Raw genomic sequence first — 25,338 nt, 5'->3', positions numbered from 1 at the left:
GGTAGAGAAAAGGCAGCGTTAAGAGGCCCTGACAGTCTGACAGTACTAGGGCAAGAATGCACCAGGGACTCAGACATTGTCATTATCTCTCTGAAACTGCGTAAGATTAATTGGACGCACCAAGCATATCCTATTCAGAGAAAATATGAAACCTATCGAGCTCATGAATACATTTATGCACAATTTTATCACAATGCATAGATCAAAGTCTCTCTCTGTTGCTTCGCACAGAAGCCGGTTTGTGTATCATGTCAAACCAGGTTATTATCAGAATATGTTGTTACCATTTGGGCTAGATTTACTGAAGTGTGCTGCTGCTGCATTACCCCATGCTAATAAGCATTAATGTACGTTATTTACCACAGGCCCCATTTTACCCAGTGGGAACTATTTTCTAATAATGCATGATAACAGTTAGCACGCTTCAGTAATTCAAGCCCTTTATGTGGAAGGAGAGACTCTAAGGACCTCTAAATAGATAAAGTACATGCTGTATGGGGAGAATAAGGAAATAGACGAGCCGACTTTTAAACACTGTGACAAAAGACTGTTCAAATTGCCCACCGTGGCACTTCAAGTAATCCATGAATATGCAGCACCACTGTCCGGATGGGTGGTGGCATGAAATATACGCGGATAGCAGTGAAATTCTGCCATTCTGTTTTTAGGACCATAATTTTTCTGGCCTGTTTATTTATTTATTTATATTTTGCTCACACCTTTTTCAGTAGTAGCTCAAGGTGAGTTACATTCAGGTACTCTGGATCTTTCTCTGTCCCAGGAGGGCTCACAATCTAAGTTTGTACCTGAGGCAATGGAGGGTTAAGTGACTTGCCCAAGATCACAAGGAGCAGCAGTGGAATTTGAACTGGCCACCTCTGGATTGCAAGACCGGTGCTCTAACCACTAGGCCACTCCTCCATACCAACTCACATAGATACAAGGATAGTGGTAGACCATCACTGTCATCCTTACAAGTGGGTGAAACACCCATGCCTCACTCTTGCTCCATCCCAGCACTATACCGATTGCCGGAGGGGCCTTTATAATGTCACTGAAAATCAAAAATGGATTTGTATAGCAGCTGCCGCTATCTGGGTAAGTCCTTTTGGCTATCTGACCCACTGTTTAAAAGTTAAACTGACCTTTATCCAAGGACCTGATTTACTAAGGATTTTTTCCCCATTCTACAAGGTTGCCTAGAATAGCAGCTTTCAGGGGAGCTGAAGCGGCAAAAAGCAGGTGCAGTGAAAGCAAAATAATAGATCCCAAAAGTCACAAACTCGTCAGGTGTATTTTTACCTATAGGAAGGTGGACAGTTTTCTACTAGCCCATGGAGCCGGTCATTTACCTCAGTAAACAGCTTTTTTTTTTAATTGTCCTTTTTATGAATACACAAAATGTACAAAACAATGATTATATATTTGAAAGCACGATGACCAATTATGCTTTTTTTTAGAAGAATGACTTGAGAGGGATGGTGCTGGACTCATCATACATAGTAACATAGTAGGTGACGGCAGAAAAAGACCTGTACAGTCCATCCAGTCTGCCCAACAAGATAAACTCATATGTGCTACTTTATATGTATACCTGACCTTGATTTGTATCTACCATTTTCAGGGCACAGACCGTAAAAGTCTGCCCAGCACTAGCCCCGCCTCCCAACCACTAGCCCCGCCTCCCAACCACCAGTGCTGCCACCCAATCTCTGCATAATTGTTGAATTTAATTATCAATGTAAGAGGGGAGCCTAAGGGCCTGGAAGATAATGTGTGTTGGGGCGGGGGAGGAGGGGCAAAGCTGAACGATTGTCTAGGAAACCTAATACCCCGCTTTTCTGTGTCCATGGCACGAAAGGTTTTCAGGCCCTGTATCTATTTATAAGTGCATTCATTATTAAGACTTTAATGAAGCAAGTAAGACACCGTGCACTGGGAGGACGAGGTAATGTCCTTAGACAAATGAAGAACCTTCTACATCCTGAGGAGAGCACAAAACATTCCTAGCAAAGTTTATGTGCTCTGAAACTTTCAGAGCAGTTGTGGGTTCCAGCTGACCTTTCACCTCTTGCTGTGACCAATCAAAAGCACTTCCCTGAAAGGACTAGAGGGAGGACAGCACAGGCAAAGAAATTTGTTGACATAACCTAAAAGCAAAACCCTCAACCCCTATTTGCAGACTAATTGTCCAGGCCGAAATGGCAGGGTGTGCCCACTAACATTACATAGTTATTGTTAACTGCCTAATGGAGTTTTCCTTTTACTATTACCACCTCATAATTTTTGCAGATGTGAAAATATGGAACTGAACAGAATTACTAAAAAGTAGGTACCTTCGTTTTCCTCCAGCTTCCGGACCTGCCGCAGAAGCGGCTGCAGGTTCATGTAAAGGCGATGGCTGTTACTGAGCAGCTGAAGAAGATGCCGGGAGCGCATGGGGCATCCTGTATAATAGATGAGCTTCCTGGCCGATGGCAGGCCATCAGGCAAAATCTCAAACTTCTTACCCTGCAGAAAACAGGAAGCAGAACAAGACTCACAAAAAAAGAAATCCCAGGAAGCGTTCTCAGACTCAGGGCATCTCTGGCCCAGCATGTGCTGAGAGACAGAACGGATCCAGCTGTCTCCTTGTATGTTGGTGGATATATCTAAAGTTTGCTCCATTTTTTATTTCACAGCTGTCATTCATTTCTGGGAAACAGCATCTCTTGCATATTAAGATTCAGCAATTTTTTCCTGGCAGTTCTCTCTGGCTCCTTTTTTCTCCAACTCATTTGGAATCAGGCTACGATCTGGCGCCATGAATCTTCACTTACATGATATTCAGTTGGGTCACTACAATGCCAGAGTAATGTAGCCAGGCTCCCTTCAGAACCTTACAATCAACTTCCCTGCCCACCCTCCCCGCGACTCTGAACACTGCCTCTGTGACATCCCAAACCAGGAACTGAACTGGGGATGTCTTGCAAGGTACAGATCAGCACTTACCATCTGAACCACCCGGCCAGCCCATGATTTGAGTACTTAAAAGGAATAATTACTGTATGATGCAATTGTACCTAATCAATGCAAGCACACTCAAACTAAAAGCTGCATAATATAACAGGGTTCACTTTTTTTTGCTTTTGTTAATAATTAACTCTATCAGGCTGGTACAAATTCACAAGCCTCATGTGAAGCAGAGAACTGATATTACTACTACTACTACTAAGATATCTGTATCTATTTTGTTTATGGTTTTGTGTGGGGCTTGCAGTATTTTGCTAAGTATTGTTACACATAGGTGCCCATTTTCAAAGCAGATAGTCATCTCAAAATAGCCAGAAAAACATCCATCTGTCGAAAATGTCTAAATCACGATTTTCAAAAAGGCACAATTTGGACCCTTTTCACCGAGTTCGTCCAAATAGCAAGGGGGTGTATCGGAGGCCTGACAAAAGTGGGGCTTGGGTGGGCCAAAACGTTGACTATCTTTCAGCGATAATGAAACATGAATAATGGAACAGGAATAAATGTCCAAGGCAAAAAAGGAGGATGTTTTTGTCTAAACTTATTTCAATCATGTTCAAGTCATAAAAACTTGCTCTGACTGACCAGATGACCACTGGGGAGATAAAGGCATGATCCCTCTTTAATCCTTCAGTGGTCACCGACTCCCTCCCACCCCCCTCCCTATAAAGAGAAAGTGACAGTGGATACTAGGCTACAGGTATTATGGGCATCCCTGGATCTGCCTAGTAGTCAGTGCAGTGGCATGTTAGCAAAGGGACCCCGATCTATATACCACTCTACCTATTTTGTGGTGGAAATAGTAAGCCCTTCAGAACCAACCAAATACCTACTGTACCTAAATATAGGAGTCACCTGCAGGCTGGAAAGTGATTGTAGCGGTCTACAGTTAGGTACCGTTGGCTCTTTTTTTCTGTTCCTGGAGGGCTCACAATACATCATACAGAGTTATGGTGGGAAGTGTACCTGGGTGCTATTGTTTAAAGTCCACCTGCATTGACCATTAGACTGCCCTTCTGCTTAAAATGATGCCAGATAAACATTTTTGTGCCTGCTTTCTTGGTGATCAAAAGCTGGACATTTCACTTTTGAAAATGGCTCTTCTTTTTAGATGTTTTCAGGTTAAGATATCTCTATCGTAGCCTATTTTTAAACAGGAAAACTGGATGTTTTTTCTGTTCAAAAATGGCTGTCAGATGTTATTGGCAAAAAGTCCCAATGGCCCTCATAGCCTTCCTTCCCAGAGTGTTGATTTTGGAGTAGCTGCACAATTGCATGGGAAACATATGTTCTTCTGGATTCGAAAAAGAAGATTGAAAGAGACCAAATGGAGGACAACCAAGGCCGTGAATCTTACTCATAGGCAGATGTGGGAGGGAGGTTCTGGAAGCCAAATTTAGGCTCTTAGGTAGAAACCTGCAATTCAGAAATGCTCTTCTATGCACAGGAACCGTGAGACAGGCAGAGGTCTAGTCTCTCAATGAATGGATATGGCAATGGTGCGGGAAGCAGGGATTTAGATTTGCTAGGAAATGGGCAACATTCTAGAAAAGGAGGAGCCTATTCTGAAAAGATTGGCTTTAAGGGGTGGAACCAGGCTGCTGGCACTAACCTTATGTGGTTAGCTTCAGAATTGAAAATTTGGGCCACATACATACATTTTAGTCAGCCAATTCAATCTCCAATCAAAAGTTATTTAAAAATGGGAGGGCATGGGAGAATCCTAAGGATGGGACTTAAAAAATGAGGCAATAATCAGCCACCTTCCACTTGACCTTAGCTTTGTAAGAATTCTGCTGACTACTAATGGGAAACCCCTGCACAGAGCTGTATGTTTCGTGGGCTTGTGACCTATCAGCTACAGGCCTATGTGGAGAGGCGTGTCAAACAACTTAAAGAGCAGGCATCAAACAGTAGAGAAGAAAAAAAGAACCTCTCGCAGATGGTGTCTTGGACGAATCGCTATTAAATGAGTCTTCAATAATAAAGGGGACCCGACATGACTCGTGTTTCAGCCCTACCGACCTACATCAGGGGTCTAGGAATTTATCATGTGAAACATATTCCCAGACAAGTCATGAAATAAAGTCTCCTACTGGCAAGCTCTCTCTGTATGTAAAGCTATGGCACAAACCGACTCTCAAAAGTGCTATAAATGCCATATATATGCTTATATAGCGCTTTTGAGAGTCGGTTTGTGCCATAGCTTTACATACAGAGAGAGATTGAAGACTGTTGTTCAATAAAGATTCCTTCAAGACACCATCTGCGAGAGGTTTTTCTTTTTTTCTTCTCTACTGTTTGATGCCTGGTGCTTTCCTTCAGTGGAGCGTTTTCTTCTGTTTGTGTTTGAAACTTAAAGAGACCTTATTCTTCACCTTACTGTCCCCTGTGAAGTAACAGGGTTCAGTGTTTGTTTAATAAAAGGAGTTTTGTTTTCATTTTACCCTTGTCTGGCTGTTTTTTTATGAAGGCATCTTGTACCAACTTGGCACACGTAATCAAAGCGACCTTTAAAGAATTATCCCACCTCAGGGAGGGAAAGGCCTCCCTCTCTGCCTTGAACTGCTGAAGAAAACCTATTAAAGCTGACAGAAAAAGAAACCTGTCTGAAAATGCTGATGTCATGCCGCCTCCGCTGAAGTGGAAGTTTACATTTCTGTAATTGCCTGAATATCTGAATTATGTATGTGGAAACGCGATGAAATCATGCTCCTCTTTATGGCATACTAGTAAAAAAGGCCCGTTTCTGACAGAAATGAAACGGGCGCTAGCAAGGTGTGCCTCTGAGTGTGTATGTTTGAGAGAGTGAGAGACAGAGTGAATGTGCGAGTGTGTGTGTGTGTGAGTGTGTGTGTGTGTGAGAAACACTGAGAGTGTGTCCCCCCCTCCCAGCTTCAGGGTGGTTGGCTCCCCTACCTGCAGCTGTCATGGTCGTGGCCTCCCTTCCTTCCTTCCTCCCTGCCACTGACATTCAGGGTCGTTCCCACCGTCCTTCCCTCCCTCCCACTGCCACGGTCAGGCAGGCTGCCGGCACACCGTCGTTCATGCTGGCTCCCTGGCTGCCACGTTCAGGCTGGCTGGCTCCCTGTCTGCCTCCCTCCCACTGCCCGACGTTGAGGCTGTGTGGCTGCCTGCTTGCCTCCCTCCCTCCCTCGTACATTGTTCCAGGTTCGTGTGTTATGTATTTGGCGACGCTTGTTTGTGTGGGGACGCTCTGTATATGTTTGTTGGTCCGCCTCTGCGCCTGTGCCTTGTGTGTTTCGGCACTGGAGAGGCTGGCTGGCTAGTTGTGTCCCTCTCAACCACCCTATGACGTTCAGGCTGCCTGCCTGCCTCCCTCCTTACCTTGCACGTTGTGGCTGGCTTTGTCTGCGAAACGGCTGAAACTTTTTTTTTTTTTTTTGCGACGCCGGTTTTGTTTTTGTTGCTCCGCCTCCGAGCCTGTGCCTTCTCCATTTCGGCCCTCGAGTGTCAGTGCTCCGCCCTCGACGTCATCACGTTGTGACGCGAGGGCGGGGCTGACACTCATGCCCAAACGGATATCTATGCCACCTCAAGTTTCCGGCTGAGGCTTCATTAGAACGTTCGCGGTGCGTTTTATATATAGAGATTCCTGTTTCGGCTTTTAGGTGGCACTGAAGTGGGTTTCACTCAGGAGCTGCTGCTACGTGTTGGTACAGAAAATGCCTCCAATCTCAAAATAAGGCAAGAAACTGAATTTTCCAGTACAAACGGGCGGTCAATATTTAAATGTCTTTGCTTATTTGTGCTGCCTTGTCTCTCTCTCTCTTGTATTCTGTCTCCAGATTTTAGTCATTGTGCTGCAGGAATCTGGAATGTACAAGTTTTCCAATGTGAATTTTACAATCAGACTTTACCAGATGTGTACATGAAACTGTGACAGGATAATGTGGGTTTAAGCAGAACTCTCACTCAACCATGCTCAACATCTGCAGAAATGTAGCTGTTCTTGATTTTTTTGGGATTTAATATTGTGATGATTAGTCTCAGAGAAGACGGTCTTTTATACAGCAGTAATGAAGCAGATTTAATGGTGTAAGGCATCTGCCAGACACGGAGAGATTTCTCCCCCAGCTTCTTGTGGAAGATCACTACTGCTGCCTACGATATATTATATAAAAATGGTAACTAGCACTGAAAGGGAAAAACAAGGGCCTCTCTGCTTCTGGATAAATAGAATAAAAGGCCCAAGAGACCCTTTAATTCAGAAATCATCCAAATAACTCTCAGTTTGACTGGTTCCTGCCCTGGAACGTGCAGACGTATGCAAAAACGTAAGCTGAGACGTCAATATCTGCAGAACGGAGGGCAGAATAGCCTGGATAGCTTGTTTTGCACCATTAATTTAAAAACAGAAGCCACTCCGGCTGAACCTTTCCCCTCAGGTGCATAACCCATAGTTTCTGCATCATTGACACTTTTCCTTCTAAAAGCCCTGAGCTGATAATACCAGAAAGCTAGCTGGAAACATCAGGTTAGGTCAATAAAAAGCTATCACCTATACCTTGTTTGCTCACATTTATTTCTTTTAACAGTCAAAATCAGCTCCAAAGCAAAGTAATTCATAAGACTGGACACAATATTTCACTAGCCCTGCTTAGGGTTAACTCTAGGACTGCTGAATTGGAAGAGTTAATGGTATAGCCTGCTAAAAGGGCTTAAATGAGACGGGAGCCACTTTCTGAGTTTATGGCGCTCTTGGAAGTCATGGGAAGGGCTAGGGGTGGTTCCTTCAAACTTTTCTAGCTGGCTGCAGGAAGGGGAGAAGCTTAATCTCCAATGACATATCCCTCTCTGATGAAATGGCTGCTATTGTTTACTTGCATCATTGGAAGGGGACCCTGGCCAGCTGCTAAGAAGTGGCATGTCATCAGAGAGGATGACTCACCACAGTACCATGTTTCGGCACAAACGTGCCTTCTTCAGGAGTCTGGATAAACATAAATAATCATAAATAGAAACATATAGAATGCGATATAATATAAAACATTAAAAGAAGCTTAAAAATGAGTCTGCACAGATAAAAATAATCACACATATACAATGTGTTATAATGTGTTAACTAAAAGGCTAAAAATAATGGTGCTTAAAAATGAGTTACAAATCAAAGAGATGAATGAAATACAATTTAAAATGTGTGGTGGAGGACAACCCTGTTTTATATAACCTGTTTCTGAGTACATATGAAATCCTGATGTATTATATGCCTACAGGCTTAACGTTTCTTGTTTTTTGTTTTAACATTGTTTTTTTCAGCATAGTGCTAAAAGATTTTCTTTAAATTATTTACATTACATTATCTCACAAGAGGCTTATAGGTGTCCTTTAGCAAACGCATGTTTTAATACAGTGCACCTTATTCCTCATACCATTTTATGTTTTCTATAGTTTTTACCCCAATATTCATTGCACTTCTCTCTCTCAGGGCCCTTTTTACTAAGCCGCTTAGGCACCTACATGCACCAAATTGGAGTTACCGCTCGGTTACCGCGTGGCCCTTGCAGTAATTTCAATTTTGGCGCGCATCCGCTACGTGCGTCTGAAATATATTTTTTATTTTCTGGTGCACGTAACGGACGCACGCCAAGTAGCATCTGACACACGTAGGTCATTACCAACCAGATTCTTTACCGCTAAGTCAATGGCTGGCGGTAAGGTCTCAGACCCAAAATGGACGCACGGCAATTTTGATTTTGCTACACATCCATTTTCGGCAAAAAAAAAAAAAAGAGGCCTATTTTACAGGCAAGCTAAACAATGGATCAGCACACGCCCAAAACCCGCGCCTACACTAGCGCAAGCCATTTTTCAGCGTGCCTTTTAAAAGGACCCCTTAGTTCTGTTTAAACATATATACAGCATGCCTATACAGCCTAAGCGGTTCTCAGATTATCTATTGGGTTCCTCTTTCTGTTTTGTACAATTCTATTTATTCGATTCAAGTTGCATTGCATCTATCCATATCTCCAATCATTCCTGTTCCATTTTTTCAGACTTCCACATTTCACGTTTTAAGATCCATCTCCGAAGACACAAAACAACAGCAATTGTGCAAAGGCTGGTTTCTCTCTAGCTCTCTGTATACAAATATACAAATGGTTTTTAATTACTGTTTTATACTCTTGATTCCTCTTCCTTACATTTGTTTGAAAAACACTTCATTCTTGTTTATTTGTATCTTAAAGAAATAGACCATAGACCATTGCACTTGTTATGCCTTTTACAAACAGTGTTGCACATTTTGCTTGTCCTCCATCATACATTTTAAATTGTGTTTTATTCATCTTTGATTTGTAACTCATTTTTAAGCATCGTTATTTTTAGCTCTTTAATTAACACATTATAACACGTTTTATATGTGTGATTATTAGTATCATCTGTGCAGACTCATTTTAAGCTTCCTTTTAACGTTTTATATTATACAGCATTCTATATGTTTATATTTGTGATTATTTATGTTTATGCAGTCTCCTGAGGAAGGCACATTTGTGCCAAAACATGGTACTGTGTTGAGCCATTCTCAATAAAGTTCAACATTTATATTGAACGTCTTTGGTCTGTTTGGAAGAGCCTGATCCTGTTCCCACTCCTCGTTTTACTGTTTCTCTGCCCATTTTTGACACGTTGCATAACAGTGGTGCAGGATAGCAGACCCATAACATGAGTGTGCTCTTCTGCTACTGAAGCATTACTGGAGCACCTGAGAGCTGTTCCAGAGCCAGTGCTGGGACCTGGAAACCCCAGAGCCTGATGTGTGAGACAGCAAGGCCACCAAGCTTCTGTGCCCAGATCAGACTTAGAGGGAAGCCAAGCACAGAGCCTGTGGGGAGCTGGAGAATGCTGCTGGCACGTGCTCTGGTATGTGAAGTGTATCAGAGTGTTGAGAAGAAAGAGTGGCAAGTCTGGACACAGAGGGGGCAATTCCATAACTGGGTGTCTCCATTTAGGCACCCCGAGGCCATATGGTAGGTGTCTGTTCTATAATGGAATCTAGGCACCTAGCATAACCCGGTGCTGGTGTAAGTGGGAGCCCCGCCTACATACCACCCATGCTCCACTCCCCATACAATTACCCACTATGGTGCCGATGCACAAAGGCAGTCGTAAAATTTAGCAACCCACAAACAACAAGCGATACACAAAGGGGGGTCGCATGCAAATGAGCTGCACGTATCGCCCCTAGTGGTCTGGTGGACCCCAGATCCCCAATGCCTTCTGAACCCCCTCCCCCCCCACACACATTTTAATACTAATGAGCTCCTTGTAATACATTTGTATACGGATTTCAGTAGCTGCTAACATCACACGTTAGAGCCATGGCAAACCCCTTTGTGCTTTATTCGTTAAATAACATTTGCTTTAGACTGGCTACAACCAGTGTAAAGCAAACATTAACAGCACGATAAGCTTTGTGCATTGGGCTCTTTGTAAGGTAAGTGCATAGCATAAGTGCAGAGAAGGGCGACGAAAATGATAACAGGGATGGGACGACTTCCCTATGAGGAAAGGCTAAAGTGGCTAGGGCTCTTCAGCTTGGAAAAAAGGCGGCTGAGGGGAGGTATGATAGTGGTCTATAAAATAATAAGTGGAGTTGAACGAGTAGATGTGAAGCATCTGTTTATGCTTTCCAAAAATACTAGGACTAGGGGGCATGCGATGAAGCTACAAAGTAGTAAATGTCTTCATTCAAAGTGTAATTAAACTCTGGAATTCGTTGCTGGAGAATGTGGTCAAGGCGGTTAGTTTAGCAGAGTTTAAAAGGTTTGGACGGCTTCCTAAAGTAAAAATCCATAGACCACTATTAAATTGGACTTGGGGAAAATCCACTATTTCTGGGATAAGCAGTATAAACTGTTTAGTACTTGTTTGGGATCTTGCCAGGTATCTGTGACCTGGATTGGCCACTGTTGGAAACAGGCTGCTGGGCTTGATGGACCTTTGGTCTGTCCCAGTATGGCAATACTTATGTACTAAGTGCTAGTATTCTAAGGGGCACCCAATGGGGCATCACAAAATACTAATATTAAATTGTTGCATAATGCAAAAACCTTTGATCATATGACTCCATTGTTGCGATTTGAGCACTGGCTCTTAGTGGAGTATCGAATTGTTTATAAGATTTTGCATTCGGGTTCTTCTTTGTTTTTGTCCTCTTCTCTACTCAACAACATCTGCTGGTTGTATCTGCAGTTCAAGATGTGCCTTTAAGTATATATTGAGCATCCACATTTACAAACACCTCTTGACACACATGTACAGATCCAGCACACACAAATAACACATTCAAGTTCTGAAGTGACAAAGCAAGCCCTTAATTTGCCATACAATTTTACACTTGTTTGTGTGAAATCCATCTTGTTTGTACTTACCACAAATACGAGCTTTCCTACATTTGTCCACGGGAAGTCATAAAGCAACTGTCGTTCTTCACCCACATTCTGTGAAACAGAATTTGGACACTTGTAAGAAAGGTTTTAACCCAGAACATAATCTTCTCTGGCTGTCTTACTGAATAGCAATATCTAAGCCCAGATACACATTGTAAAAGTCATTTTCCTTTCTGTGTTGTGCTGAAGTCTGAAGACTAGTGGCGTTCCTAGGGGGGGCTGACACTCGGGGCGGATCGCCGATGCGCCCCGCCCCCCGGGTGCAGTGCGACCCCCCTGGTGAAAGAACCCCCCCCTGGGTGCACGCTGCTGAGGGGGTGCCACGCGCGCCTTTCCTTTGTTCGTTCCATGCTTCTTCTCTGCCCCGGAACAAAAAGTAACCTGTTCCGGGGCAGAGGGAGCATGGAACGGAGGACAGGCGCACGCGGCACCCCCCCAGCGGCGTGCACCCGGGGCAGACCGCCCCCTCGCCCCCCCCCACTAGGAACGCCACTGTTGAAGACATAAACCAAATGGAAGACAAGCTGATATCCACAGAGAATTAACTTGTGCTTACGAGTGAGGCTCAGTACTATCATGATATGTGCAAAATGAATCCATCTGGAGACAGTGCACAGAAGAATGAACTTGTTCACCGCATGGTAGAAGATGCAGTGTCCTGGCACAATATGATCAAGAGTGGGACATACCTGGAAGATCTGAATCCCTCGAAGAGTCAACCCAAGGAGCAACGAGGCTTCCAGTTCCCTTTTGTCCTACAATAATACAGAGAGAGGGAAACTTTAAAAACACTCTAACAGCAGTGAAAAAAATGGCAACCATAAAATCATCAATATCTCCCTAGAGCAGTATTTGAAAAAAGTCATTTTTGTGTGTGTGGCCAAATGTGTGCGTAAATGACCTGTTATAAAAGAGGACGTCCTCTGTCAATGATGAACAACAAGTACAAATTGAACTGAGGTGGTCAAGGGAAGTGATGAAAAACCAATCTGGTTTTCATCAAAGGCTTTATTGTGGAAAGGACCCAACATGGCCAGGTTTCGGCAACATTGCCTGCATCAGGGGTTGCAGAGAATTAGCAATCTCACTAGGTAGCATTGACTTCAAAACCCTTTGTAGGGAGGAAACAACCTGTGCAATAATAACATCTTCCCTATCTCCCTGATTCTATAAAGGTCGCTGAAAATTGTGCATGCAAATTGAGGCGCAGCCCCGGATTGTGTGCACAATTTAGTAGGATAATGAGATAAATAGTGCCAATAGTTGTTAAGTCTGCAAAATACAATAGCCAATAGTTGGCTTTTTAACAATTATTGGCACTAATTAGATTTAATCTGGTGTTAGGCGCGTAAAGCTAAGTGCATGATCCGTGCCTAAAATTTATGAGTGGCCAAAAAAAGGGAGCGCGGAAGGGGGATGGTCATGGGCGTTTTGGGGCACGGTTTTCAGTTATGCGCGTAATTACAGAGTATGGATGCTCCGTGCATAAATTTAGGAGCAGGCATTTGCACCACCTTTTCACGCATGCAAATGGTGGGACCTAAATTTACAAGCATTATTCTATAAACCATGCCAAACTTTAGGCGCGGGCTTACAGAATAACGCTTAAGCAGGTTTTTTTAGGCGCCATATATAGAATCCAGCCCTATGTGATTTTTGTAATAAACTGTGACCCCAGATGCAGAATTTAGAAGAAGAATCGCACAAGGAAATGTAAAATACAGACTGGAACAAACCTGCTCTGAAAAATTAACATGCCAAGACAGCAAAAGTTGAAAAGAAAAATATTATTACGCCTTTTAGGAACTGGAATGCATGAGCTTTGGAAAAAGTGTACTTTTCTATTTTTGTATTTTGCAGCATAGAAGGACACACATTTCTGATTTTTTTTTTTTAGTGGTTCTGCACTGCTTACAGATTCTGGTTCTCTTAGAGGTCTTGATTTCAGTTTTTTTCTGCCTGTTTATTTCTAATTTGTGTCTCCTTATATTTTCTATTGGGTGAGAGTCTATCCGTAAAGGGTTGTGCTAGCGCGTAATTCCTGTGTAGGAATCTGTAACCCTCTGGTTTCCCAGAAGTAGCTATACTGGTGCTCTAGTGCCTGGTAAAATATTTACAGAGTTGTCCTATATCCTAAGACAAGGAAAGCGACTGAAAGGGAAGCTAAGGGGTCCTTTTACAAAGCTGCGGTAAAAAGTGGAATGCGGTAGTGTAGGCGCAGGTTGTGTGTGTGCGCAGAATTATTTTTCGGCGCACGTACCAAAAAGGCCTTCCCCTCCCTCCCGAAAATGGACGTGCGGCAAAATCAAAATTGCGTGTGTCCATTTTGGGTGTCTGACCTTACCACCAGTCATAGACCTAGCGGTAAGGGATCTGTGCGGTAATGACTTGCGAGCGTCTGCTACATGCACCAGAAAATAAACAATATTTTTCAGAGACGCGCAGCGGACGCGTGTCAAAAATGAAGTTACCGCAAGAGCCATGCAGCAGTCGTGCGGTAAGTTCATTTTGGCGCACTTTGGGCGCGCGTAGATGCTTACGCAGCTTAGTAAAAGGGGCCCTAAGTTACAAGAAGAGCAGAGATGACAGGAAGAACAGGAGAAATGGTTATCTGTAGTTCTCATCCATTCCTGTTGTCATGAGGTATTTTCTGGAATAACCATGATAGGGATGTGCTTAGGGGTGGAGCTAAAGGAGTAGGGCTTGAACAAGTAACTTAAACTGATCAGTTAAAAAAAAAAATTCTAATTCTTCTTAAACTCATCATAAGAAAAAAATGAACTTTTAACCAATGAATTAACTTGTGGTATTAATGAAGAAGATTGATCCAGGAGAACTCCCAAAATCTTAATACACGGTGAAAGAGAGTACTTTTCTTTGGCCACAAAAATTGTCAATTAGAGGGTCAAGAGCATCATCTAAGAGCAAGAATTTGGTCTTTTCAGAGTTTAGTTTGAAGTTATAATTCAACATCCAACCACCAATTATGGACATGCAACTCTGAACGGATTAAGAGAGAGAATCCAGTGAACCTAATATGGGAATAAGAACAGTGATATCAGCATTGCTATGAGTAAAGAATCCCTTGTCTGCTAATTCCTTTCCCAAGGTATGTAAATATACATTAAAGAGGGTTGGAGAGAGAGGCGATTCCTGTGGAACACCACCACATAGGATAGTCCAACTCAGAGAAAGTACCATTCTGCTTTACCTTATAAGATCTAGCCCTTAAACCAATTAAGTAGTCTATTGGCAATTCCAATCCTCTCTAATTCAGAAAGCAAAACATTTATATGAAACATTACTTTAAGGGGAAGTTTAAATATATGCATATTTCATTAAAAAGACCAGTGACGAATATGATGCCTAAAGCCTGATGAGGCTAACCTATGCTCACAGAGTAGCACTGCTGAGGTCTTTAATGAGCTATATGTATAAGATTGCTTGTGTAAATATAGGTGTGTATTTGCCCTGCTCTGCTAGTATTCTATAAAGAAAAGTAGGCGCTTACTTTCCTTTAAGGCTCCACATAGGCTTCTTCACGGAATTACCCTTTTATTGGTAGGAGAAAGGTGACTGCAAGACAGAAACAGAAGAGCTCCTAGGCTTAGCCTGGTCAGCAGCGCTGCCAGAAATCACACTGATCTCATCAACCACTCTCTTCTCACCTGTCACTGAACTGCTGACAGGCACAAATGCATTTCAGTCATCAACTTTGTCTACAGTATCACAAGTATGTGGACGATATCCAGCTTTGATTCCCCTGAACTCTACATCTCCAGATGTCTCGGATGATATTATGAAGGCTTTGACAGTCATGGCTCCTACACTTAAGGAAGACAGTCGACCATGCCTCAGTGCAGATCCTAAATTTTATATTAAAATTGTGTTGATTCCTATTAGATCGAAAGCTCATAATTTAGGGGTCTTATTTGACTCCAGGCTATCTATGTAAACACAAACCCCCAAATTCTATATATGGTGCCTTAACTTGTACGTGCTAATTTGCATACACAACTTGATTGTTCAACAAGTCAATCAGTGCCGATGATTGGTACCTAACAACCAATTAGCAGCACTAATTGGCTTTAATTAGAATGCACATACACAACTTTCTAGGTGCATTCTACACAGCAGTGCACGTAAATTCTAATGCGTGCAGTCAAAAAGGGGCGTGGCCATGGCATGGGATGGGCTGGTTGTGGATGTTTAAAAAAAACAACCATGCACACTATTACGGAATACATCCAATCTGCGCATAGGATGCTAAGAATTATTAGGAGAGGGATGCAAAATAAGACCAAAAATATTATAATGCCTCTGAATCGCTCCATGGTGCAACCTCACCTTGTGTACTGCATTCAATTCTGGTCACCACACCTCAAAGAAAATATAGCAGAATTAGAAAAGGTTCAAAGAACTCCTGGAGGATGTGGTAATGGCGGTTAGTGTATCTGGGTTTAAAAAAGGTTTGGACAAGAGCCTGGAGGAAAAGTCCATAGTCTGTTATTGAGATGGACATGGGGGAAACCACTGCTTGGCCTGTAATTGGTACCATGGAATGGTGCTACTAATTCGGTTTCTGCCAGGTACTTGTGACCTGGATTGGCCACTGCTGGAAGCAGGATACTGGGCTAGATGGACCACTGGTCTGATCCAGTATGGCTATTATGTTTTTATGCTAACCAGGGCTTACACAGAAGGGAAGAGAATAAACCCAACAGTGGCAGCCTCCGGCACTACCAAGTTTTACCAAAACTCCGAACTCACTACCTGGGAAAGACTGTGATAACGATGACTATTTTAGGCCTACCTTATGCTTTTGAAAGGAAGCTTCAGAACAGAGAGAAGGGGGCAGCTAAATAGGAGAAGGCAGTCCAACCTGTGATTTCTAATCAAAGCAGAGGGAATGGAAAGCCAAATTTCATAACACGAATGAAGCAGACACTTTGAGGAATAGGAGGTCATGCAGTTGTAAAATATAATGGGATATCTGAATGAAGCACCCTATGTGTCAAAATCAAAGTTGTAGATATTATAAAGCAGATTGTTTGATACCGGTCTATATGGAATTGCAGTAGTCTAAACAGCTGAGTACACAGGCATGTGTCAAAAAGAGTAAATCTCTTATTGAATGAACTGGGCACAAGGCAGTAAAGGGAGATCTGATCACAGATGAAAGTTGTGGTTCAGATGATAACAGAGTCCACATGGACTTCCAAGGTTAGAATACAATCGTTTAAGAGAATGGCGTGACCACAATATTTGGACATACTTAAGGAGATGGCAATTTTCAAGTAATCCAAACTGCCTCAGATTTCAAAAGGCTATTAGCCTTTTAGCAAACAGTCAGTGACCGTATGTACACATTTAAAAGATGTAGATCGGGGGGACAGATAATCTATATAAGCTGGATATCTGCACAGTAATATCTACTCAGTCCCTTATTCTGAATTATAGAAGGGCTGATGGTAACAGAAATACTCGAGCCAAAATTGAGCCCTACAGAACACCACATATTAAAATGAAAGCTTGGGAAAGGGCAAATCCTGATAAAACTAAAAAACACCTGATTAGTCAGGTATAAGAACCATTTTGAGAACAATACCCCCAATCTAAAACTTGATTATCAGGAAATCAACTACTGATGATTAATCAAATCAAATGTGGAGCTTAAATCTAATCATGTGTTTTGAGGAACAAATCTTTGAATGGACCCGACACAGTCCTTGTTTCGGCGCTGAGCACCTGCGTCAGGGGTCGCGAAGTGTAGCAGAGTACGTACGGCTGTATTATAAAATTCAGTACGTTTGATGGTAGCAATATGCTGCGCCGCCATCCTGTCCCCTCGCATAAAATCAAGCAGAGAAATACTCTCTTGAACAAACTCCTCTAGTCACGAAATCAGTGACTAGATTTCGTGAGTAGAGGAGTTTGTTCAAGAGAGTATTTCTCTGCTTGATTTTACGCGAAGGGACAGCACGGTGGCGCAGCATATTGCTACCATCAAACATACTGAATTTTATAATACAGCCGTACGTACTCTGCTACACTTCGCAACCCCTGATGCAGGCGCTCAGCGCCGAAACACGGACCATGTCGGGTCCATTGAAAGATTTGTTCCTCAAAACACATGATTAAAGGTTTTATTCCCCTTTTTTTGAAGGCTCCTGGTACTTTTTTGTTTTGCTCTTTGGACTTTTGTTTGTACTTTGCTCCCCTCTCTTTGCTGCAGGAGCTTAAATCTAATGACATGATCAAAGCCACTCTTCTTGCAAAAGATAATATTGGATTTCATAACAGTGACTCTGTATTATGGCCTTGTCTAAAACTCATCTTCCTGGGATTTAACACATTGGTCTTTTGAAGAAATTTGTCTAGCTGCCCTTGAACAGCCAACTTTAAAACCTTTGAAGTTAGGTTTCATTAAAAATGGCCAAATAACTTTCTCCAAGGAGACAGATTATGCTTGGTAGATAAATTCTGATTGACCATGTTTAGCATAAAGGGCAAGACACTTGGATGGAGATTTTTTTTTTTTTTGCCAATTAGAGAACATAGGAACAAGTAAGTAAAAATCGCCATCACTGAGGAAAATACCAGGTTAAAGTGATGATTAAATGTTAGCAGTTCTCACTTCTAGAAATTGGAGAATATGGAGATAAAAGGGATCCTCTCAGGCAGTAGAGACTGTGTTGACCAAGGATTTTATTTATTTATTTGTTACATTTGTAACCCACATTTTCCCACCTATTTGCAGGCTCAATGTGGCTTACATAATAACGTAGAGGATGAATGCAAGTCATCTCTAAGCTACTCCACTTTTGCCATATACAACTCTCCAAATGAGTCAGTAAAAATTGCAAATCAGTTGTTCTAGCACAACCTAAAGACTTACAGGTCAATATTCAGCCAGTGACGATCAGTTTTTTTAAGAAGTGCTGACCATTGCCAGCTAAGTTAGAACCAGATAGTCAATACCAGGTCATGTTCGGGAACCAACATTGAGTATTAGAGTATGACCAGATATGTGCCTACCCCCTGGACTTATGTGGGTCCCAGCTGATAAGACATTTATGTGAGTCCCAGCTGAATATCACAAAAGGAGATTATTTCAAATCCTTCCAGAATTCCAGCTCCCCCCCCCCCCCACAACAAGTGTTGCATGCCCTCCCAGACCCAGCTGCTAAGAACAGTGCTCCCTTCAGGACCCATCTCCACAACTGTAATGGCCCCTCTCAGAGCCCCCCTCCCCCTCTTGTCAAAGAAGAAACCTCCTCCTGGAAGTACTCTCCCACCTCCTATCCTCTGTATCCTCCCTGGGCCTAGCTTCACATGCCCTGATAGTCTAGTAGACTTATGGGCAGGAGCAATCTCCCCCCCCCCCCCAGTTGCTTCTGTCCATGCCAGCTCTGGACTCAAAATGTAGGCTGTGAATGCCAGCAGTGGTCTCGCAGTACTGTGGTATGTTCCGCCCCTTGTCATCTACCTGGGAGGTGAAGTAAGTCTGACTACTGCCTATGCTGCTGTGCCAGACACTGAGCTTCACAATCCAAAATTAAAATGTTGGAATGCACATATAGATATGTAGAAGAGAAAAATCACCTTTTGTTTTTAATATTTAAAATGGATAAAATCCTTCTGTGAATAAAAACTCATCTTTTGTACAGACTTAGAGCCAGATGCACTAACTCCACGGAAAGAGCCCTTCCCTTACCGAATCGGTAAAAAATGGCCATGCATGAAGGAAATCGTATGCAAATGAGCTGCTCACTGTTAGCTCATTTGTACGCGATTTCGTTCCTAAGGAGGGGAAGCCAGTCGGCCAGCTGAGCATGCACAGAGCAGCCAAGCGTTATGCTGGCTGCTCTGTGCATGCCAAAGATGGCTTCATACACGCAGACAAGCTGCGTGTATAATAGCCGTCAATAAATTGCTGGGCATTTTGTGCAGCACAGGGAGACAGCGGGACCCTAGAAAGAGAGAATCGGGGATCGGGATGTGCGAGGATGCCCAAATCAAAACTATTTGGATGTCCCTTTCGATTATGCCCCTCCAGGTCTCTCTCAGCCAATCACAGCGCATTTAGCTAACATCAGTGCCAGCTAAACGCGCTGTGATTGGCTGAGAGAGACCTGGAGGGGCATAATCGAAAGGGAAGTCCAAATAGTTTTGATTTGGGTGTCCTCGCACAGCCCGATCCCAGATTCCCTCTGGTGGTGGTCATTTCGGGCACCTTAGTCGTAAGAAGAACGCGTCCAAGAGAAGGGTGCCCATCACAAAATCTGAAGAAAAAACGTCCAAGCGCTCGTCAGAGACGTCCTTTTTTTTTTTTGAGTGAAGGACGTCCAAGTGTTAGGCACTTGAAAGGACGTCCCTGATGAGCACTTGGACGTTTTTTTTTCTTCTGATTATTGCGATGGGCGTCCTCCTCTGCATGGGTCCCGGTCACAGCAGACCCAACGAGAGGTGCAGACCTCCCGTTAGGTTTTCCACAGTGCATAGGGTCGGAAAACGGCTGTGCAGCTGCCTTGCATGCGCATTATAATACTAATTAGCTCATTATAATAACTTTTAGATCATTTGCATTCCGTTTTCGTTAGCTGCTACCGTGACAGGAAAATGGCTCGGAGAACTCTTTTGTGCATGTCTTGTTTTATTACTTGCTCGCTAGACTGGCTAGAACTGGTTTAAAAACCACGTTGCTGGCTTGTTAAGTTTAGTGCATCTGGCCCTTAGCATATGCAATTGTTGGCAGCATAGGAAATGCTGAATTGATTGGGTCTCCTGGCATTTCTGAAAATTTTATAGTAAGCAGGCAAGGGAACTCTGCAGCTGATTTCCAGGCACTGTAAGCAGATCAGGGACTCCCAACTCATAACAAGAGTTCTGCACCATTCTGCTAGCTTCCTTTACCTTGAAGAGCCTGTAGTAATGAACTGGCACGTCATCCAGCCGGGCAGCCTCCTTAATGTACTTAAGATGTGCTTCCGAGACGCTCAGTGCAAACTGGTCTCTGTGCATATTAGGAATGTGCTTCAAGATGTAGTCTTTCCCTCTTTTCTTGATTACCTGTTGAGACAAATAAGCAATGCACAATTAGAGAAAGCATCGCTCCTCCGTCCACACAGATCGTTTTAGAATCAGGCCCTTCCAGAGACAATCACTCGCCTTTCCCTACAAGGGACAGAGCAGAGGGTCTGTGCGTTTGAGCATCTCATTGATGGGAAACTTGCTGCTTTTTGGCAGGCAAAGAACGGTGGGGTAGGATGAACAGATAATTACAGGGATGGAACAGGAAATCTCTCTCTTTCTGAGAGTTGGCCACCATTAAGGGTGACACCTGATGGTTGGGTTTAGAGCCAATGATACAGAGTTCTGAAGAGATCTTGTGACGACCAGACTAGTAAAAGCTGGAAGGTGGCTCTATTAAAATAAGAGGAACAATCCCCACATAGCTATAAAGGAAAACTCACAATGTCAGATCCCAGCACTGGTTCAAACCGAGCTGGAAGAAGGAAGAGACAGAAGGAAATACCAGGCCAAAATAGATCAAACTCTGTCATTCACTGCTTCCCGGTTCTTCTAACTTTCCTTAACTCAACCAACACAGTGACAGCTATTAGCCAGACTGCCAATCTCCTCAAAACCTGGTACACGTGCACTCTCATTCAAGCCACTATATGTCACTCTTGAAGAATCACTGAGACTCCCTCTACTTAGGGACTATGAATGGTACTTCTGCAGCACCACCAACCTTGGTCAGCCTGAATGTAAAAGCCAGGCCTGGAAACTGAACATGACAGCCCCAAGCTAAAATCTTTGCAGTTCAGGGCTGCAAATTATTCTGGCTGGTGGCATATTTTATGGACATTTATACCATACGGAGCAATTTGGGGTTTTATGATAGGCATAGTTTTGGGTGGACATAAGGGGACAATGCCCCCCCAAATATTGCAAATGCTAATAATGAATTTGTCACCGTCCCCTCTCCCAATATGACTTAGTTACCCTTTGACCCCCCTCTCCCCCTCCCCAAAGAAAGCAGGCAAACTACTCTGATGACTTCTATTTATGAATCAGTTGCACTTTCTATGGCAATACTGCATTTCCTTCTGTTTCACTTTTGAGAATGAGGGGACAGGCTACAACGTGCAGCCCTGATGTGCTTGAGTGGAGACATAATTAGAAACCCTTTAAAACAGTAGCTCTTACCCAGGAAGGGAAGTAGGCCTCGGGCTGAAAATATTTGCCATAGTGCTTGTTCCTTTTGAAGGTTCCCAGGTCCGCCTGTAGCGCGAATGCTGCTAGCAGGAAGTAGGCCTCCTCCCGCAGGACACACTGTGAATGGAGCACCTGCTTTCTCAGGTGCCGGTAATAGTAATACCTCGCGGTTCTGTCACTGCCAGGAGAAAGAAGAGAAAGCAGAAATGAGGAAAAAGTCCTGGAGAGGACCCTAGGAGTACACACAATGGAGGTGTGATTAACAATATCCTTCAAGAATACTACTCTGTTATGATAAATAATCACACAAAAACATTTAAAAAAAATTATGAACCCAATATTCAATGGCACTTAACAGGTTAGGAGCAGTTCCTATGTGGATAAGTGCTTCTTACCAGGGCCATTCCTAGATTTTCAGTGCCACTGAAAATCTTTTTTTTTAATTGTATATCTTTATTAACTTTTATTTTTTCATTGAAAATACAACAAAGTGGTATTGCCAACAATAACAGTGCAACACCACAGAAGCTCCAACACAACATATAAAACTCCCCTCTTCCCCTCTCCCTTATCTAACCCAGAATCTGCTCAACCTCTATTTCTTCCCCCCCCCCCCCCCCACTAATGCCCCATCTGAGTCCAGTCTTCAGCTTTTTACAGAATCTAATGTCTGTCAACCTTCCATACTACTGATAAAGTCCAAGGGACCAATATTCAGACCATGGGAGGTAGCCAGGCTCCCTCCTGTAGTTGGTGCTGTGCCCAGATATTCAATGCAAGGCTATTTCCGGTGACTGGCATTGAACACTCGGTTTAATTTTGGCTGGCTTGAACTTAACCGGCCAAGCCGATATTCAGCGCTGGCCGGTTAACTTGGAACTGGCCAAACATATTCTACCTACTGACGCACACAAATATGCCCGCCAAACTTAGCCAGCTTTGCGATGAATATAACCGGCTATCTGCTAGGTGCTAACCAGCAATATTCAGCCGGGGATAGCCAGCTATCCCCGGCTGAATATCACCAGATAGCTGGCTAAGTGCCATTTAGGCAGCTAACTTGTTCTGAATATCAGAGGACAAATGTTCTTTCAAGTGTTGCAGCACTGGTACCTCTTCCACTGAAAATGTCTGACTGTCCCCAGCAGGATATAGGTAGTACCGGGGCGGTCCAGGTGTGGAGCAAAGGCAGAATCAAAATTATCCAGATACTGCTACATTTGGTGGCAATACTCGATTAACCATCTGGGTAAGTTATGAGAGCTATTTTTACTATACTAGCTTATCCAGATGAATATTTGGGTACCATTGCTAAATAAATATCAGTAGTACCCAGATAACATCTGCTGGTTGGTCAACAGGGCGAAGCAAAAAAAACAAAACAAAAAAAAAGTAACCTTCTAAAGTTTTTTGCTGTTTTCTCAGCAACCGCTTCGAATTTCAATGTGAAATTTTACAGCTTTATTTGTTGTTACTATCTACATTTATGTGCTGAGTGGAATGAGATTATTTTTAAACACAGCAGAGTTACGTGATCACCCAGTAATTTTTGCACGTTACAAATATTTGCACTGTAAAGGGAAAGGGGATGGGATTTGATACATCACCTTTCTAGGGTTACAATCAAAGCGGTTTATATATTATACTAGCCGTTAAGCCCGTAACAATGGGCTAGTTTTTTTTTCCTATGGCCTCCCCCCCGTCCACCAACCCTGCTCTCTCCCCTGCCCTCCCCCTACGTCCAGCAACCCTCCTCTCCCCCCTCCCATCTGCTCCATCCACCAGTGTCCATCAACTGTTCTGTCCCCTACCCTCCATCCTCGGGCTCCCATCCACCGCGATTGTGACCTCCTATGCCCTGCCGTCCCCACCATTTCGCCGTCCCCCCCGGCGTTGCCCCCCTCTTTCTGCCGTCGTCATGTCGTCAGTTCTCCATCGCTGCGTCTGTTTCCCTCAGTTCCGCCCCATCCTTCCCTCTCTGCTCCCTCCTCCTCCGATTTCCATGCCCATGTCCAAGCCCTCCTCCCTATTGGGCTGTACTGCAGTGGAGGCGGGGCTTGGACTTCTAAACTCTCAGCGTTCTGACTCTACTGCGCATTTGCAGGTGAGTCGGTCATTTGCCATTTATATGTTTGATTATTTGAAAAAAACAGGGTATCAGTTTACTGTTAATGATGTCACAGTGATGTAGGCTTTTGTCTGGGGAGCAATGTTGGACGCCTGTGAGACGCCATACCCAAAGCCGCAGACAATCGCCAAACTCAAGGAAGTGCTGCAATTGACCTGGGACAGTCTGCTACAGGGACCAATCGACAAGGCTGTTTAGGACTTCCCAAAATAACTGAAAGCCTGTGTTAAAGCTGGGGGCGGACATTTTGAGCATTCACAGTGACAGTAAAATTCTGACACATCGTTAATTGTATCATTTGAATGAGATTGTTTTACTGTGTTTTAACTTGAATATTTTTAGCACGCAAAACTTGCGGGGTAGTAACGCTAAAATGTCAGCAACAACATAGCTTAAGATAATTAAATGTTGTTTAATATAATACATAGGTATGATGACTAAGTAAGTATGTAATATTTTTTGTTGAAATTCAAAGTGGTTGTTCAGAAAATGGCAAAAAACTCTACAGGGTTACTTTTTTTTTTTTTTTGCATCACCCTATCTACGCAAATATTCAATCCCGATAACCAGGTATCAGCCGGCGCTGAATATTTGGGTAGTCAATGCCGACTGTGGGGATATATATGTTCTCATTTATTTATCTGGTGAGATACCTAGTCTGGATGTCACAGTACAAATGTTCTGAAATAGGGACAGAAAAAACTGGTGATGCAATGCAGGACAAATTCCCAGTGGTTTACCTCCTGAAAGAAGGATTTTACTGTTTTTCCTGCCTGAACATGAAGGACTTTGGGCCAAATTGGTTAGATGCAAAATAAACACCCCCAAAGCCTGAATGCAAATTGGCTTCCTTGAACAATTTGGAAAATGTGAGTCTATTGAGGGTTTCCTTCATTTCTCCGGCTTTCGGCGTCAGGGTTTCGCGGTGCATCTGCGGACATTCAGAAAGAAACCTTCAGCAGCGTGAGTAGATCTTCGAACTTTGTCGCCTTTGCATCCGCGATAGCCCCGCTCAAGGAGCTTGCGTTGCTTGCAAGCTCTGCTCGAATATACGCGGCGTCCGCCCGACGCTCTGCTATCTTCCCGATACCCCGAGCCCAGCGGAAGCAATGCAGGCTTTCTGTGTTTTCTACATCCGTGCCGCGCGCCGAGCCGCTGCTCCTCCTCATTCCAAGGGAGAGTTCCCTTTCTCCCTCAAGCTTCCGGGGGGGGGGGGGGGCCTCTGCATTATCTCTCTCCTTTCTACTCCTGTGTGTCTTTGCCCCTTTGCCAGTCTGCACGCGCTATTTTAAATGGCGAGCGAAATCGATGCTAATGTTATATCCTGCCCTAGCTGCCGCGTCGACCAAGCCATTTTGACGGCTCCCGCTTAAATTCAGCGTGTTACAGTGTGCGTGTTGGGTCTTCCTGCTGACGTATCGATAGCTACAATTAGAACGTCACCAAGAGCTGGAGTGGGGCCTGCCACGTTTGTACTCTTTTCGGGTTCGTGTTGAGCTCCTCCACGTTGCCTGCACAGCTTACGAGTTCCAGGGATCCCAGGGCGTTATTATGTAACCATTG

General features: G+C 43.5%; 1 protein-coding gene across 4 annotated transcripts in view; it reads right to left on the bottom strand.

The window, feature by feature from the left end:
- Positions 1-25,338, bottom strand: part of FRMD6 (FERM domain containing 6) — a 331,509-nt gene that overhangs the window by 30,470 nt on the left and 275,701 nt on the right. For all 4 annotated transcript variants that reach the window (XM_030215255.1, XM_030215254.1, XM_030215257.1 and 1 more), the window contains 5 exons: positions 21,639-21,825; positions 20,340-20,495; positions 12,113-12,178; positions 11,406-11,474; positions 2,337-2,511 (listed from right to left, as the gene is read on the bottom strand). In XM_030215255.1, coding sequence (XP_030071115.1) covers positions 2,337-2,511; positions 11,406-11,474; positions 12,113-12,178; positions 20,340-20,495; positions 21,639-21,825 — 653 coding nt within the window. The remainder of the gene's footprint in view (positions 1-2,336; positions 2,512-11,405; positions 11,475-12,112; positions 12,179-20,339; positions 20,496-21,638; positions 21,826-25,338) is intronic.

Source organism: Microcaecilia unicolor, chromosome 9 (assembly GCF_901765095.1).
Source record: "Microcaecilia unicolor chromosome 9, aMicUni1.1, whole genome shotgun sequence".
Classification (NCBI taxonomy): Eukaryota; Metazoa; Chordata; class Amphibia; order Gymnophiona; family Siphonopidae; genus Microcaecilia; species Microcaecilia unicolor.
Note: the sequence above shows the minus strand (reverse complement) of the source record. Positions and strands in the feature narration are given on the sequence as shown.